The 16,504-nt window shown below is 55.2% G+C and overlaps 1 protein-coding gene across 1 annotated transcript; it reads right to left on the reverse strand.

Moving 5' to 3' along the window:
- Positions 1-2,786: 2,786 nt before the first annotated feature.
- LOC144672893 (GRIP1-associated protein 1-like) lies at positions 2,787-15,860 on the reverse strand. The gene is made up of 10 exons (XM_078534894.1): positions 15,738-15,860; positions 11,830-11,896; positions 10,877-10,938; positions 9,717-9,743; positions 8,758-8,865; positions 6,694-6,844; positions 6,032-6,219; positions 5,026-5,074; positions 4,095-4,165; positions 2,787-2,852 (listed from the first exon to the last, which is right to left on the reverse strand). The coding sequence occupies exons 1-10, from the start codon at positions 15,777-15,779 to the stop codon at positions 2,787-2,789; spliced, it is 831 nt and encodes a 276-aa protein (XP_078391020.1). The 5' UTR covers positions 15,780-15,860.
- Between the last annotated feature and the right edge of the window lie 644 nt (positions 15,861-16,504).

Raw genomic sequence — 16,504 nt, forward strand, 5'->3', positions numbered from 1 at the left:
GAGAGCGGTGGGGGGAGAGAGGGAGGAGAGACAGAGAGCGGTGGGGGAGAGAGGGAGGAGAGACAGAGAGCGGTGGGGGGGAGAGGGAGAGACAGAGAGCGGTGGGGGGAGGGAGGAGAGACAGAGAGCGGTGGGGGAGAGCGGGAGGAGAGACAGAGAGCGGTGGGGGGGGAGAGGGAGGAGAGACAGAGAGCGGTGGGGGGGAGAGGGAGGAGAGACAGAGAGCGGTGGAGGAGAGAGGAGAGACAGAGCGGTGGGGGAGAGAGGGAGGAGAGACAGAGAGCGGTGGGGGGAGAGGGAGGAGAGACAGAGAGCGGTGGGGGGAGAGGGAGGAGAGACAGAGCGGTGGGGGAGAGTGGGCGGAGAGACAGAGAGCGGTGGGGGAGAGCAGAGGGGGAAAGGGAGACAGCCAGAGCGCGTTGTGAGGGGATGTGGAGGGGTGGGAGAAGAGGGAGACAGGCAGGTAAAAGCAAAATACTGTAGGTGCAGGAAATCTGAAATAAAAGCAGAAAATGCTGGAAAAACTCAGCAGGTCGGGCAGCATCTTGGAGAGAGAAATGGAGTTAACGTTTTGAGTCTGTATGACTCTCCTTCAGAGCTAAAGAGTAGAAATGTGAGACAGGCAGAGAGTTGGAGATGGGCTGAGGAGAGAGAGAGAGAGAGAGAGTTGGAGATGGGCTGAGGAGAGAGAGAGAGAGAGAGAGAGAGTTGGAGATGGGCTGAGGAGAGAGAGAGAGAGAGAGTTGGAGATGGGCTGAGGAGAGAGAGAGAGAGAGAGAGAGAGTTGGAGATGGGCTGAAGAGAGAGAGAGAGAGAGAGTTGGAGATGGGCTGAGGAGAGAGAGAGAGAGAGAGAGAGAGAGAGTTGGAGATGGGCTGAGGAGAGAGAGAGAGAGAGAGAGAGAGTTGGAGATGGGCTGAGGAGAGAGAGAGAGAGAGAGAGAGAGAGAGTTGGAGATGGGCTGAGGAGAGAGAGAGAGAGAGAGAGAGAGAGTTGGAGATGGGCTGAGGAGAGAGAGAGAGAGAGAGAGAGAGAGAGAGTTGGAGATGGGCTGAGGAGAGAGAGAGAGAGAGAGAGAGAGAGAGTTGGAGATGGGCTAAGGAGAGAGAGAGAGAGAGAGAGAGAGAGTTGGAGATGGGCTGAGGAGAGAGAGAGAGAGAGAGAGAGAGTTGGAGATGGGCTGAGGAGAGAGAGAGAGAGAGAGAGAGTTGGAGATGGGCTGAGGAGAGAGAGAGAGAGAGAGAGAGAGAGTTGGAGATGGGCTGAGGAGAGAGAGAGAGAGAGAGAGAGAGAGAGTTGGAGATGGGCTGAGGAGAGAGAGAGAGAGAGAGAGAGAGAGAGTTGGAGATGGGCTGAGGAGAGAGAGAGAGAGAGAGAGAGAGAGAGAGTTGGAGATGGGCTGAGGAGAGAGAGAGAGAGAGAGAGAGAGTTGGAGATGGGCTGAGGAGAGAGAGAGAGAGAGAGAGTTGGGGGGGGAGGGGGAGGGAGGGAGAGTTCGAGGGGGAGGGAGGGAGAGTTCGAGGGGGAGGGAGGGAGAGTTCGAGGGGGAGGGAGGGAGAGTTCGAGGGGGAGGGAGGGAGAGTTCGAGGGGGAGGGAGGGAGAGTTCGAGGGGGAGGGAGGGAGAGTTCGAGGGGGAGGGAGGGAGAGTTCGAGGGGGAGGGAGGGAGAGTTCGAGGGGGAGGGAGGGAGAGTTCGAGGGGGCGGGAGGGAGAGTTCGAGGGGGCGGGAGGGAGAGTTCGAGGGGTCGGGAGGGAGAGTTCGAGGGGGCGGGAGGCAGAGTTCGAGGGGGCGGGAGGGAGAGTTCGAGGGGGCGGGAGGGAGAGTTCGAGGGGGCGGGAGGGAGAGTCCGAGGGGGCGGGAGGGAGAGTCAGAGGGGGAGGGAGGGAGAGTCAGAGGGGGAGGGAGGGAGAGTCAGAGGGGGAGGGAGGGAGAGTCAGAGGGGGAGGGAGGGAGAGTCAGAGGGGGAGGGAGGGAGAGTCAGAGGGGGAGGGAGGGAGAGTCCGAGGGGGAGGGAGGGAGAGTTAGAGGGGGAGGGAGGGAGAGTTAGAGGGGGCGGGAGGGAGAGTTAGAGGGGGAGGGAGGGAGGGAGAGTTAGAGGGGGAGGGAGGGAGAGTCAGAGGGGGAGGGAGGGAGAGTCAGAGGGGGAGGGAGGGAGAGTCAGAGGGGGAGGGAGGGAGAGTCAGAGGGGGAGGGAGGGAGGGAGAGTCAGAGGGGGAGGGAGGGAGAGTCAGAGGGGGAGGGAGGGAGGGAGAGTCAGAGGGGGAGGGGGGAGGGAGAGTCAGAGGGGGAGGGAGGGAGAGTCAGAGGGGGAGGGAGGGAGAGTCAGAGGGGGAGGGAGGGAGAGTCAGAGGGGGAGGGAGGGAGAGTCAGAGGGGGAGGGAGGGAGAGTCAGAGGGGGAGGGAGGGAGAGTCAGAGGGGGAGGGAGGGAGGGAGAGTTAGAGGGGGAGGGAGGGAGGGAGAGTCAGAGGGGGAGGGAGGGAGAGTCCGAGGGGGAGGGAGGGAGAGTCAGAGGGGGAGGGAGGGAGGGAGAGTTAGAGGGGGTAAGATGGGGAAGTGGGGGCAGGTTTGGGAGACAGAGAGCAAGAGGACAGACCTGCCCCTCGCGTGGTGGAGGGAGTTTAGCGAGGTCGGCCCACACTCCTCACACGAGTCTCTAACTCTGTAATGGGCGGCATCAGCGCCCTGTTTATTGCCAACAGGCAGCATGGCACGCCCAGGCTACCAGTCCTAGAATCGCACGCAGTTCCCCCGAGGGGAGGAGAGGGAGCACAAGAAACACATCAGTCAAAGCTGGCACTCTACCTTACTGATCTCCTCCTGCAGTTTATTCTGCTCGTTTTGTTTCGAGGTCTGTCAAAGAGGGGTGGGTGGTGGTGGTGGGGGGAGAGAGAAAAGAAAGAATATCAATACCAGGGTCTGCTCAGTGCCTGCAGGGGCTGATCACTGCCTCTCCCCAGGCCGGGGTGTGACCCTCTCGCCCTCCTCACACCTCCACGTCACTCCAAACTCACGTCAACCTGCTCAGTTCTTCACTAACCCTCTGACTGCCCGCGATGAACACCATTAGCACGAGTTCCAGATGGCAGCTCAGCTGGTGCAAGTTCTTGGGCACCGTACCTTGGGAAGGGTAAAGTGACCTTGGGAGAGCGAGTGCAGTGCGGATTTGCCAGAACCATGCCTGGACTCCCCAAGGAGAAAATTCACATTGCGTTCCCCAGAGTTTAGAAGGTCAAGGGGTGATTTAATTGAGTTTTCAGGATACATGGGGGAAAATGATAGTTTCTCTCTATTGACCCTATTTCCGCTGGTTGGGGGAGTCTGGGGTGAGGGGGCCGAGTCTAAAGCTGAGAGGCAGACCTTTCAGGAGTGAAATGAGGAACGACTTCTACACACAAAGGGTGGTCGGAGTTTGGAACTCTCTTCCCCCAAACGCTAATTGGCGACGGGTCAATTGTTAATTTTGTCAAGAATGCTGGGCTTCAGATTTAAAGCGTCCCCTTAAATTGAAGGTGAAACAGACTGTTCTGGAAAGGGGTTGGTGGGGTGGGGGGTGTGGTGAAGACATCGTGGTAAACACCTTAGCTCGGAGACATGCCCGTGTGATCTGGTTGACATGGGGAGGGAAAACACAAACGGAAATGCACTGAAAGCGTTGGGTGCCTGCCCGAGGGCTAGGGTCGAGGGAGCGCTGCCCTGCCCTAGGTTCAGGGTCGAGGGAGCACCACTCTGCCCGAGCTGCAGTCTTTTTGAAGAGATGTTAAATCCGGGTCCCGTCTGCCCTCTCAGTTGGGTGTAAAACAAAAAACACCACGGCCATCATTGGAAGAACAGCAGGGGTTGGGGTGGTGGTGGTGGGCGGAGGTGGTGGGGTTCTCCCGGGTGTACCGGGCCGATGTTCATCCCATAACCAACATCACTAAAAACAGGTGATCTGGGTCATTGCTGCCTGTGGGAGCTTGCTGTGCGCAAATTGGCTGCTGCGTTTCCTACATTACAGCAGGGAGCACACTCCCTAAGCAGTTGACTGGCTTTTGGAGGTCCTGAGGTGGTGGAGGGCATCGGGGTTTGCGAGTCCTTTCTGCAGCATCTCACCTCCAGCGCTTGAATCTGCTCCTTCAACAGCCTTTTCTCCTCGCGTTCCATCTCCCACTTCAGCTCCAGGTCTAAAGAGGTTTGACGGAAATATGGGTTTTATCCAGGGGCACGAGCACGCGCTTCCCCCCACCTCTACGCACCACCCTTCCCCCCCACAAGAACTGCCCGCCGTGAAAACTGCAAACTACGGAAGCCTATGTCTCGGTGCGGGCTCCCATCACTTCCCAGGGATCAACCGGGTAGAGGCCGAGGGCCGGCCACTCGATGGGCCACTCGCTGAAGGCATGGCGCGCCGCTGCCCTCCTCTGCCAGCTCTTGGCAGCACCGGGTGAGAGAGGCAGACCGAGGTTATTAACAAAAATTCTTTCATGTGGATGTGGGCGTTGCTGGCAATTGTTGCCCAACCCTAATTGCCCCCTTGAACTGAGTGTCTCACTAAGGGCTACTTCAGAGGGGGCGGTAAAGAGTCAACCCCGTGGCTGCGGGGTCTGGGGAGTCACGTGTAGGCCAGACCGGGTAAGGACGGCAGATTTCCCTCCCTAAAGGGGCATTAGGGAACCAGATGGGGTTTTTTTTTAACGACAATCGAAGATAGTTTCACGGTCGCCCTTACCAAGACTGGCTTCCAATTCCAGGTTTTATTAGTTGAGTTTAAATCCCACCAGCAGCCGGGGTGGGGTTTGAACCCGCATCCCCAGGGTATGAGCCTGGGCCTCGGGATTACTGGTCCAGGGAGGTAATCACTGCACCACCGGCTCCCCCTAGAGCAGCAGAAACAGCAGCCACAGCCGCGGAGAGCTGTCCGCCGAGGCTGTTTGGGCCCAGCCCCACTTCTCCCCAAAATCCCTGTCGAGCAGCAGCTGCTCCCTGCAGACGGCCAACCCACCTCCCCTCCACGAGCCACAACCCCCGCCCCCCCAACACTTACCATTAAGTTCCTTCAGCTTCTGTTCCAGCTTGGCACACTTGGACTCTGCCTGAGAGAGGAACGGACACAGTCAGCACGCCGGTTTAGAGCAGAGAGCAGAAAGCGCGCTCGGTCCCATCGCCCAGCGGGAGCTCCAGGGCTCACAAAACCTGCCCAGTGTTTCCCCAGGAGGAACACAGCAAGTAGCACAGCCACTGGAAACTAAACTTCCATCTTCATCGAGGTGTGGGGGCTATCAGGACGAAGAAATGGGGCACGTCCGGTTTCAGGTTCCAACGTCCCCAGCAAACACTCCCAGGACAGGTACAGCACGGGGTTAGATACAGAGTAAAGCTCCCTCTACACTGTCCCCATCAAACACTCCCAGGACAGGTACAGCACGGTGTTAGATACAGAGTAAAGCTCCCTCTACACTGTCCCCATCAAACACTCCCAGGACAGGTACAGCACGGGGTTAGATACAGAGTAAAGCTCCCTCTACACCGTCCCCATCAAACACTCCCAGGACAGGTACAGCATGGGGTTAGATACAGAGTAAAGCTCCCTCTACACTGTCCCCATCAAACACTCCCAGGACAGGTACAGCACGGGGTTAGATACAGAGTAAAGCTCCCTCTACACCGTCCCCATCAAACACTCCCAGGACAGGTACAGCACGGGGTTAGATACAGAGTCAAGCTCCCTCTACACCGTCCCCATCAAACACTCCCAGGACAGGTACAGCACGGGGTTAGATACAGAGTAAAGCTCCCTCTACACCGTCTCCATCAAACACTCCCAGGACAGGTACAGCACGGGGTTAGATACAGAGTAAAGCTCCCTCTACACCGTCCCCATCAAACACTCCCAGGACAGGTACAGCACGGGGTTAGATACAGAGTAAAGCTCCCTCTATACTGTCCCCATCAAACACTCCCAGGACAGGCACAGCACGGGGTTAGATACAGAGTAAAACTCACTCAAAAGCACCATTGTGCCGATGTGACTTTTCGAATTGGTATCTTACCTGCTCCAATTTCTCCAGCAGGGTTTTGCTCAGTTCCTGTGCCCCTTTCTCAGTCCCCTCCTCTGCTTCCTGTTGCTTCTCCGGGTTAGGCACCAGCCCATCTGTGATGTCCACTTCTTGCACATTGGCATCCTTCTCTTCGCTCTGGCGAAGGGAGAGGATCTCTTTCTCATAGCGTTGCTGCAGAGCTGCGAGCAAACAACAGAGTTTATCACACACTCAGACCCAACTAATCTCACGTTTCCAATTTAGGCCAGCGACTATCCCCATCAAACACTCCCAGAACGGGCACAACACAGGGGTCGGGCACAGCACAGGGGTCGGGCACAGCACAGGGGTCGGGCACAGCACAGGGGTCGGGCACAGCACAGGGGTCGGGCACAGAGTAAAGCTCCCTCTACACCGTCCCCATCAAACACTCCCAGGGCAGGTACAGCATGGGGTTAGATACAGAGTAAAGCTCCCTCTACACCGTCCCCATCAAACACTCCCAGGACAGGTACAGCACGGGGTTAGATACAGAGTAAAGCTCCCTCTACACTGTCCCCATCAAACACTCCCAGGACAGGTACAGCACGGGGTTAGATACAGGGTAAACACACACCAGCAAGGTGTAAAACATTTGGCAGCCGGTTCTAAGATAGCGTGTGTTGGGGAATTACCTGCCACGTTTTTCTGCAGTGCTGTATTCTCCGCCTGTAGTCTCAGTAGTTCCCCATCGACCGGACTGGACTGTGACACGGTGTCAGACACAGGGGCCCCGTCTTTAATCCGTTTATTCTCCGCCTCGAGCTCTTCGATCTGTGAGCAGAGCTGAAGTGGGGGAGACACAGGGTCAGGTACAAAGTGAGGAATCCTTTCGAGGCAGGACAAGCGGGGGATTTGCCTTCAGCCCCATGACCCAGCCCCAATGGCAAGGTCACCGTTCCTTCAGCACCGCGGACAGCTCCCCACCCAGGGCGCCACCAGGGCCAATAGCAGCTCCCGCGTCAGGAGTGCTGAACACTTCAGAGCCATGGAGAGCTCCAGTGGAGGGGGTGGGTGTGGGGAGGGGTCCAGAACAAAGTGGGTTTGCGGGATGGGTTTACACCGAATATGGACGACTCCATAAACCTTTAAAGATGTTGGGCGGGACATGGATATGGGTGGGGGAAGGGGGCCTAATTCATACAGCAGGAGACCCAAACTTGGCTGGTCCAAGGGCCTTACTCCACAGGAAATGATGGAGTAGGTGTAAACGCTTTTGAAGGGCAGATAAGATCTGTAGGATGTCATGATCTGAAGTTTTTTCTAACACACCCACTGCCCGCTCTTTAAACTTTAAAAAAAAAGCCAGATCGCAGATGTCGCTAATAGTTTAAAAAAAAACACCCTCTGCTGGACTGCTTTGATTCACAGGCCATCTGATGCAGGTCAGAAACTAAACAGCAGAATTTGGTCGTGCAGTTTCAGTGGCGTTCTTTGCTGGCATTTCCCCAAGGGCGATCCTGTCGTTATGAATGCTTGGCTTAGTTTCAAAAACGACAACGCTCTCAGCAAGGGGTTCGGAGTTCACAGTTTTGACAGTTTAAAATGCCTGACTGCTTCTGAAACAGCTGGGAGTGGAAATTACGTGACTCGTGGATGTGGGCCCAGAAAGTTGGGAAATTTCCCGATTTGAGCTACCCCCACCTCAGTAACGAAAATCTGGCCCTACGTCCCAAAATGTCCACACTTACCCGCCCATTCCCCAACCAACCCCCTACCTATACCACCCACCCCCTCAAACCCACTCCCCCCAAACCTGCCCCCTCAAACCCGCCTCTCCCCAAACCCGCCCCCTCAAACCCGCCTCTCCCCGAACCCCTCAAACCCGCCTCTCCCCAAAGCCACACCCCCCCCCCCCAGGAGTCGCTGGCTCGTGACCCACCGAAATGGAGGAGGTTTACTCGGGAAGGCACCGAACACGGAGAGACTTTGTCAGGAGCACGCAGAGCTCAATTCAGGGTATCAGAGAGAGCACACAAACCTCCCGACACCTCGCCCGCCCGCCCGATCCCTCCGAGCACCGCCTGCCCTGCGCGAGACAGAGTCTGCGGGTCGCGCGCTGGACTTATCGGCTATTTCAGAACCGGAGCGGAAGCGAGTCACCCTCGATCCCGAGGAAGAGCAGCTCCACAATAACGTAGGAAACAGAAGCGGAAGGAGGCCATTCAGCCCTTCACATCTGCTCCGCCGTTCAATTAACAGAATCAAGGGATACAGGGATAGCGCAGGAAAGTGGAGTTAGCGTCCAAAAATCCATCTACCTTTGACTTGAATACACTCGACGACTGAGCGCCCTCTGGGGTCGGGAATTCCAAAGATTCACAACCCTCGGGAGTGAAGAAAATTCTCGTCTCAGTCCAAAATGGCCACCCCCCCCCCTTATCCGGAGACCGTGAGGCTCCCAGATGTGTTCTAGGCTCTCCAGCCTGGGGCAGGGAGCCAGCCTCTCAGCATCGACCCCGTCAGACCCTCTCAGAACTTTACGGGTTTCAACGAGATCACCCCTCGCTCTTCAACACTCCAGGGAAGGTCGGCTGGCTCTTGATCCCTCCTTGCGGCGACAGCTCTCTCTCATCCCCGGCTATTAACCAGTCTGCCGACGGGTGAAGGGGTCGTTATAGAGTGGAGGAGCTGAGCTCCAGCTGTGACCCAGGAGGGGTTGGGGGGGGGTGCGGGGAATGAGGAACAAAGCCCCCTACCTTGGAGAGCTCCTGCATGAGTGTGGTGTTCTGTAAGCGGAAGTCATCCTCTTGGCTGTGCAGTTTACTCTGAAGCATCTCATTCTCGCTCAGGAGGGCATCTACTTCCTGCATTGAGAGCAAAACAATAAAGCACGTATGTACGCATGCCGGACACAACACCTTTGATGATTTGGGCACCGAATACGGGCACACACAAACCCAGACCCCCCCGAGGCCCCTCCCAAACGCAGCAGCGACCGATAAGAGGAGCGACATCTTTCAAAATTCATTCATGGGATGTGGGCGTCGCTGGCTGGGCCCAGCATTTACTGCCCATCCCTAATTGCCGCCTGGAGAAGGTGGGGGTGAGCCGCCTTCTTGAGCCGCTGCAGTCCCATGTGGTGTAGGTACACCCACCGTGCTGTTAGGGAGTGAGTTCCAGGATTTTGACCCAGCGACAGCGAAGGAACGGCCGATATATTTCCAAGTCGGGATGGTGAGTGGGGCTCGGAGGGGGAACTTGCAGGTGGTGGTGTTCCCCATGTGTCTGCTGCCCTTGTCCTTCTAGGTGGTAGAGGTCGTGGGTTTGGGCGGCGCTGTCGAAGCAGCCTTGGCGAGTTGCTGCAGTGCATCTTGTAGATGGTACACACACTGCTGCCCCTGTGCGTCGGTGGTGGTGGGGGGGAAGTGAATGTTGAAGGTGGCGGACGGGGGCTGCTGATCAAGCAGATCCAGGTACAAACACCCAATCTTCGGTGAGCAAATATACAGAACGTGCCGAGATGTAAAAACGCAGGGCTAGAATACGTAAAGCTACAGATGGACACACACGCGCGCACACACACGAACGTAGAGCTAGGTAAATAAACAACCAGAAGTGAACAGACGCAGACACGGGGAGGAAATCACGAGATACAAGGCAAAGGGGCCCAGTTTGATGGTCACAGAGAGGAGAGGGAAACTCAGTGAATTGTTACCTGGGCCTTCTTGCTTTTCGTTACAGCCTGAGGGAAGCGAAGAGGAAAAAATGATAGTTTTTCAGCATGAAACTCCAGATTATACAGAATGCTCCAGCACCGAAATAGACCATTCGGCCCATCTGCTCTGTGCTGGTGTTTCTGCTCCACGCGTGCCTCCCCTCGACTCCCTCTTCGCCAGCGCCCACCCCCGCCCCACATTGTAGGCGCACAGGAGCGGGAGGAGGCCATTCGGCCCCCCTCGAGCCTGCTCTGCCATCCCATTGGATCACGGCTGATCGTCTACCCCAGCGCCATTTCCCTGCTGCGCTACCCCCACATCCACGGACGTCATCAGTAAATCCATCGGGTTCTGTCTTCCTTTCTTCCCTCGTGTGTTTATCCAGCTTCCCCTGTAACTGCACCTGGATTAGTCACCCCCAACTCACTCCACACGCTAGCAGTCCAAACACTGCAGAACAGCAGCGGCAAAAAAAAAAAAGAAATGCTGGAACCTTCCGGGACGAGAGGTCATTGAGCTGGACCATGAGCCGTGTCTGAAAACAGAAAACGCTGGAGAAAGACTCAGCGGGTCCAGCAGCATCCGCGGAGAGAGAAACAGAGTTAACGTTTCGAGTCCGTATGACCCTCCTTCAGAGCTGCTTCCCTCTCTCCGCAGATGCTGCCCGACCTGCTGAGCGTTTCCAGCATATTTGCCATTTTATTCCCTGTGGGAGCGAGTTCCACATTCTCCCCACTCTCTGGTAATGAAGTTTCTCCTGAATTCCCCCCCAACCCGATTGGATTTATTAGGGACTGTCTTATATTGATGGCACCCCCAGTTCTGGTCTCTCCCCCCAACAAGTGGAAACATCTTCTCTACGTCGACCCTATCGAAACCCCCTCCGTCATTTTAAAGAGCTCGATCAGGTCACCCCCCCGCCTCAGCCTCCTCTTTTCTAGAGGAAAGAGCCCCGGCCTGTTCAATCTTTCCCGATAGTTATAACCTCTCCCTTCTGGGATCGTTCTTGTGAATCCTCCCCGGTGTCTCTGAATCTTTATGTACAATACGACATGACTGACTCTGCACCCTCCCTCGCCCCACAATCACCAAATGCCCCCCCGTGTCGCCGAGCTGGTGTATGGGGGTAGGTGGGATGTCACACCGGGCGGGTCCCTACCTTCTGCGCCTTTGCCAAGTCCTTCTCCACATTGGTAGACTTCTGCCGCAGAGAATTCAATTCTGGGAAGTGAGGAGAGAGGCAGGTTAACACTGAGTTAGGGTTTCCACTACCCCAGGGCAGGCTGGGTCCCACACCCAACTCACACATAACGCCCCGGCCCCATCCCAGTAGGTTAGATACAGAGTAAAGCTCCCTCTACACTGTCCCCATCAAACACTCCCAGGACAGGTACAGCACGGGGTTAGATACAGAGTAAAGCTCCCTCTACATTGTCCCCATCAAACACTCCCAGGATAGGTACAGCACGGGGTTAGATACAGAGTAAATCTCCCTCTACACTGTCCCCATCAAACACTCCCAGGACAGGTACAGCACGGGGTTAGATACAGAGTAAAGCTCCCTCTACACCGTCCTCATCAAACACTCCCAGGACAGGTACAGCACGGGGTTAGATACAGAGTAAAGCTCCCTCTACACTGTCCCCATCAAACACTCCCAGGACAGGTACAGCACGGGGTTAGATACAGAGTAAAGCTCCCTCTACACTGTCCCCGTCAAACACTCCCAGGATAGGTACAGCACGGGGTTAGATACAGAGTAAAGCTCGCTCTACACTGTCCCCATCAAACACTCCAAGGACAGGTACAGCACGGGGTTAGATACAGAGTAAAACTCCCTCTACACCGTCCCTATCAAACACTCCCAGGATGGGTACAGCACGGGGTTAGATACAGAGTAAATCTCCCTCTACACTGTCCCCATCAAACACTCCAAGGACAGGTACAGCACGGGGTTAGATACAGAGTAAAGCTCCCTCTACACTGTCCCCATCAAACACTCCCAGGACAGGTACAGCACGGGGTTAGATACAGAGTAAAGCTCCCTCGACACTGTCCCCGTCAAACTTTCCTCCATTAGCTGATGCTCTTTCCTTCTGCTTGTTTCCTCACCTGCACTCTGTTTCCGAAGCTGATCCGAGAGTTGGTAGTTCTGGGTCCTCAGCTCCAGTAGCTGAGCCTGGGACGTGGATTCAAGGAGTGAGACAGAAGAGAAACAGATTCGGGTTAACCTTCATTCCAACATCGTGCTCAGAAAGAAAGAAAACTTTGCATTTCTCCAGCCCCATTCACCACCTCAGGACCTCCCAAAGCTGCTCACCGCCAATTAAGGAGTTTCTTTGAAGTCTGCCCTCAGTTGTAGTGTAGGAAACTCAGCAGCCAATTTGTGCACAGCAAGCTCCCACAAACAGCAATGTGAGAATGACCCAGATCATCTGTTTTTAGTGATGTTGGTTGACGGATAAATATTGGCCCCAGGACACCGGGGGGGAATCCCCACTGTCCTTCCACCCCCCACCCCCCCCAACCGTTGCTCTGTTTAGATCTGCCCCAGAAGGCAGAGACAGGGCCTCGGTTTAACATCTCATCCCGAAAGACAGCAACAGTGCAGCGCTCCTTATTCTGGCAAGACCTGGACAATATCCAGGCTTGGGCTGACAAGTGGCAAGTAACGTTTATGCCACACAAGTGCCAGGCAATGACCATCTCCAACAAGAGAGAATCCAACCATCGCCCCTTGACGTTCAATGGCATTACCATTGCTGAATCCCCCACTCTCAACATCCTGGTGGTTACCATTGACCAAAAACTGAACTGGACCAACCATATAAATACTGTGGCTACAAGAGCAGGTCAGAGGCTGGGAATCCTGCGGAGAGTAACTCACTTCCTGACTCCCCAAAGCCTGTCCACCATCTACAAGGCACAAGTCAGGAGTGTGATGGAATACCCTCCACTTGCCTGGATGAGTGCAGCTCCCACAACACTCAAGAAGCTCGACACCGTCCAGGACAAAGCAGCCCCCGCTTGATTGGCACCCCATCCACAAACATTCACTCCCTCCACCACCGACGCACAGTAGCAGCAGTGTGTGTACCATCTACAAGATGCACTGCAGCAACTCGCCAAGGCTCCTTCGGCAGCACCGCCCAAACCCACGACCACTACCACCTAGAAGGACGAGGGCAGCAGACACATGGGGAACACCACCACCTGCAAGTTCCCCTCCGAGCCACTCACCATCCCGACTTGGAAATATATCGGCCGTTCCTTCACTGTCGCTGGGTCAAAATCCTGGAACTCCCTCCCTAACAGCGCGGTGGGTGTACCTACACCACACGGGACTGCAGCAGCTCAAAAAGGCGGCTCACCCCCACCTCCTCAAGGGGCAATTAGGGATGGGCAACACATGCTGGCCTAACCAGTGACACTCAGAAACCAAGAATAAAAAGCGACTGGATAGAGTGGATATGGAGGGGCTGTTCCTGTTGGGCAGAGAGGTCAGTAATCAGGGGGAACACAGATTTAATGTCACTGGTAGCGGGAGGAGCATTTTTTCATCCAGCGGATAGTGGGGCTCTGGAACTTACTGTCTGAAAGAGACTGGCCAAGGCAGAAACTCTCACTGCATTTGTGAAGTACTTGGATATGCACTTGAGGTCTAAGGCCTATGGGCCAAGAATTGGGAAGTCTGGTGAAACAGGATGCCTCTTCATCAGCAGCGCTTTCTGCGCCGTTTAATCTTTCACCCTTTCAAAAAGGGAATTGGATAAATACTTGAAGGGTGGAGGGTCAGGATGACCAACCGGCTCATAGTTTAAGGGATTGTCCCACCTTCCCCTTTTGTCCTACAAGCTTCGGAAGGGGTTTGACAGGGTGGGCCCTGAGAGATTGTTTCCGCTGCTCAGGGGGATCTAAAACACGATGGGAGATGGGGGGCACAGTCTTAGGATAAGGGGGCCGATCATTTTGGACTGAGAGGAGGAGAAATTTCTTCACTCAGAGGGTTGTGAATCTTTGGAATTCTCTCCCCCCCAGAGGGTTGTGGATGCTCCATCGTTGAAGACATTTAAGGCCGGCATAGACTGATTTTTGGTCTCTCTCAGGGAATCGAGGGATATGGGGAGCGGGCGGGAAAGTGGGAGTTGAAGCCCAAGATCAGCCATGATCGTGCTGAATGACAGAGCAGGCTCGACGGGCCGAATGGTCTACTCCTGCTCCTATTTTGCATATTCTTATGTCCCATATTTCTACAACAACCAGTGGGAGACTGGGCGCTGGGAGTCTCAGATCTGAGCAGAACCGCAAGGCTGAGAGGCAGCCAGTGGAGAGGTGGTAATGTTGCCAAGCTCACCCCCCTCCCCGCCCCGCTGTCATGGTGGAAGTGTCCCTCATTTTATTTCATAAGAGTCGGTCACTCTGGTGGGGGAACGTTTGCAGAGTGATGGGAGAAAAGAGCAGGGAGGGATTGGGATTAATCGACCAGCTCTTTTCATACGGCCAGCACAGGCACAATGGGCTGAATGGCCTCCTCCTGAGCAATTCAATGAAATCACAGAATTGTTACAGCACAGGAGGAGGTCACTTGGTCCATTGTTTCCCTGCCAGCTTTCCGGATGAACAATTCACCCAGTGCCATTCTCCTGCCTTCTCCCTGTAGCCCTGAACATTTGTTTTCAGACAACGATCCAGTTCCCTTTTTAAAAGCCTCGATTGACCCTGCCTCCCCCACACTCTCAGGCAGCGCATTCCAGATCCTAACCACTCGCTACGTGAAAAAGTTTCTCCTCACGTCTCCGTCGCTTCTTTTACCAGTCGCCTTAAACCTGTGTCCCTCTGGTTCTCGATCCTTCCGCCAGTGGGAACAGTTTCTCCCTGCCCACTCAGTCCCAGACCCCTCGCGATTTTGAGCACCTTTATCAAATCTCCTCTCAACCTTCTCTTCTCCAAAGGAGAACAGTCCCAACTTCTCCAGTCTATCCACGGAACTGAACTTCCTCATCCCTGGAACCATTCTCGTGAATCATTCCCACACTCTCTCCAGTGCCTTCACGTCCTTCTAAAAGTGTGGTGCCCAGAACTGGATGCAGTACTCCAGCTGAGGCCGAACTAGTGTCTTGTACAAATTCAACATAACCTCCTTGCTCTTGTACTCTATGCCCCTATAAAGCAAGCCCAGAATATTGTATGCTTTATTAGCCACTCTTTCAACTTGTCCTGCAACCTTCAATGACTAATGCACATATACACCCAGGTCCCTCTGCTCCGGCACCCCCTTTAGAACGGTACTCTTTATTTTATATGGCCTCTCCGTGTTCTTCCTACCAAAACAAATCACTTTACCGCATTGAACTTCAGCTACCGCCCGTCCGCCAACCAGTCTACGTCCTTTTGAAGTTTCAAACTAGCCCCCTTCCCGGCTTCACAACGCTAAGAAATTTCGTATCCTTCGCAGATTTTGTACACCAAGGTGTGGGTCACCAGGAAGAGCAAGGAGTAAAATTGTTATAAATTAACACCAAACGTTGTTTTGCCTGATTGGGAGGCAAGCGACAAAATAAAATCCATCGAATCAATTCTGGGGTCCAAATTACACTTGATAACAGGTTAAAATGTGTCGCTTGATAAGATCAGGTCTATAAACAAGCAAGATGCAGGTTGACCAGTAACTTACTGGTCATTCCTGGGGAGGGGAAGAGGGGGGGAATATAAGACTTTAAATTGCTTTTCTTTTTAAAATGTCAACCATTTAAAAGGTGGAAATGGGGTCTCCAGAAATCAATGAGAAAGTGCAGCCGGCCCCCAGCGACCTCCCCCCGGCCTGGGCCGCTAACTGAGGTCGGGGTCTGAGTCTGGGCCTAGTCTCCAGAGCCTGGGTGACTGGGAGCCCGGGGTACATTTCCAGGCTGATTTTCCCCCTTCTAATGTCAATGTGAGGCCCACCAGAGTCGAAATGCCTTGCAATCTCCCCCCCCCCCCCCCCCGCCGCAATATTTTTTCCCCCCCCTCCTTGGGTTTACCTGCATCCGCTGGAACTCCTCCTCTGACAGAGCCTGCGCCATCTTTGCCGCTCCTGGTGCGGGCGTCGGCCGCTAACCGCAGGATTAAACCGGCCCGACCCACCTTTTCAACGAGGGGAGACGTTTGGCCGCCCGCCCGCGCCGCTTTTTCTCATGAGCGGAAGGGCGAAACAAGGAAACAAACAAACAGGTGTGACGCCCTGCCCCACCCCCTCCTCCGGCTCACCTGGGGACATCACAGAGGGCAGTTTTTGAACCGACGCAAATTCCACGGTGCCTTTAAGGAGGTTTTAAAGGGGAAGGCCTTTCAGCTTTCTGACTCCTCTCACTCTTTCTTAAAGGGGCCAAGGAAGTGCTGGGGCACCTGCCAATTGTCCATACTGGCACCGCAATTTCACCCTCGCCTCTCGAGTCTAAAGGCTGTGTCCCAATCCCGGGATAAAAACCTGGGGGTGCAAGCTGAGGGAGTGCTACACTGTCGGAGGGTCAGTGCTGAGGGAGTGCCGCACTGTCGGAGGGTCAGTGCTGAGGGAGCGCTACACTGTCAGAGGGTCAGTACTGAGGGGGCGCTACACTGTCGGAGGGTCAGTGCTGAGGGAGCGCTATATTGTCGGAGGGTCAGTGCTGAGGGAGTGCCGCACTGTCGGAGGGTCAGTGCTGAGGGAGTGCCGCACTGTCGGAGGGTCAGTGCTGAGGGAGTGCCGCACTGTCGGAGGGTCAGTGCTGAGGGAGTGCCGCACTGTCGGAAGGTCATTACTGAGGGAGTG

This window comes from Cetorhinus maximus, unplaced genomic scaffold (assembly GCF_964194155.1).
Source record: "Cetorhinus maximus unplaced genomic scaffold, sCetMax3.hap1.1 HAP1_SCAFFOLD_138, whole genome shotgun sequence".
Taxonomy (NCBI): Eukaryota; Metazoa; Chordata; class Chondrichthyes; order Lamniformes; family Cetorhinidae; genus Cetorhinus; species Cetorhinus maximus.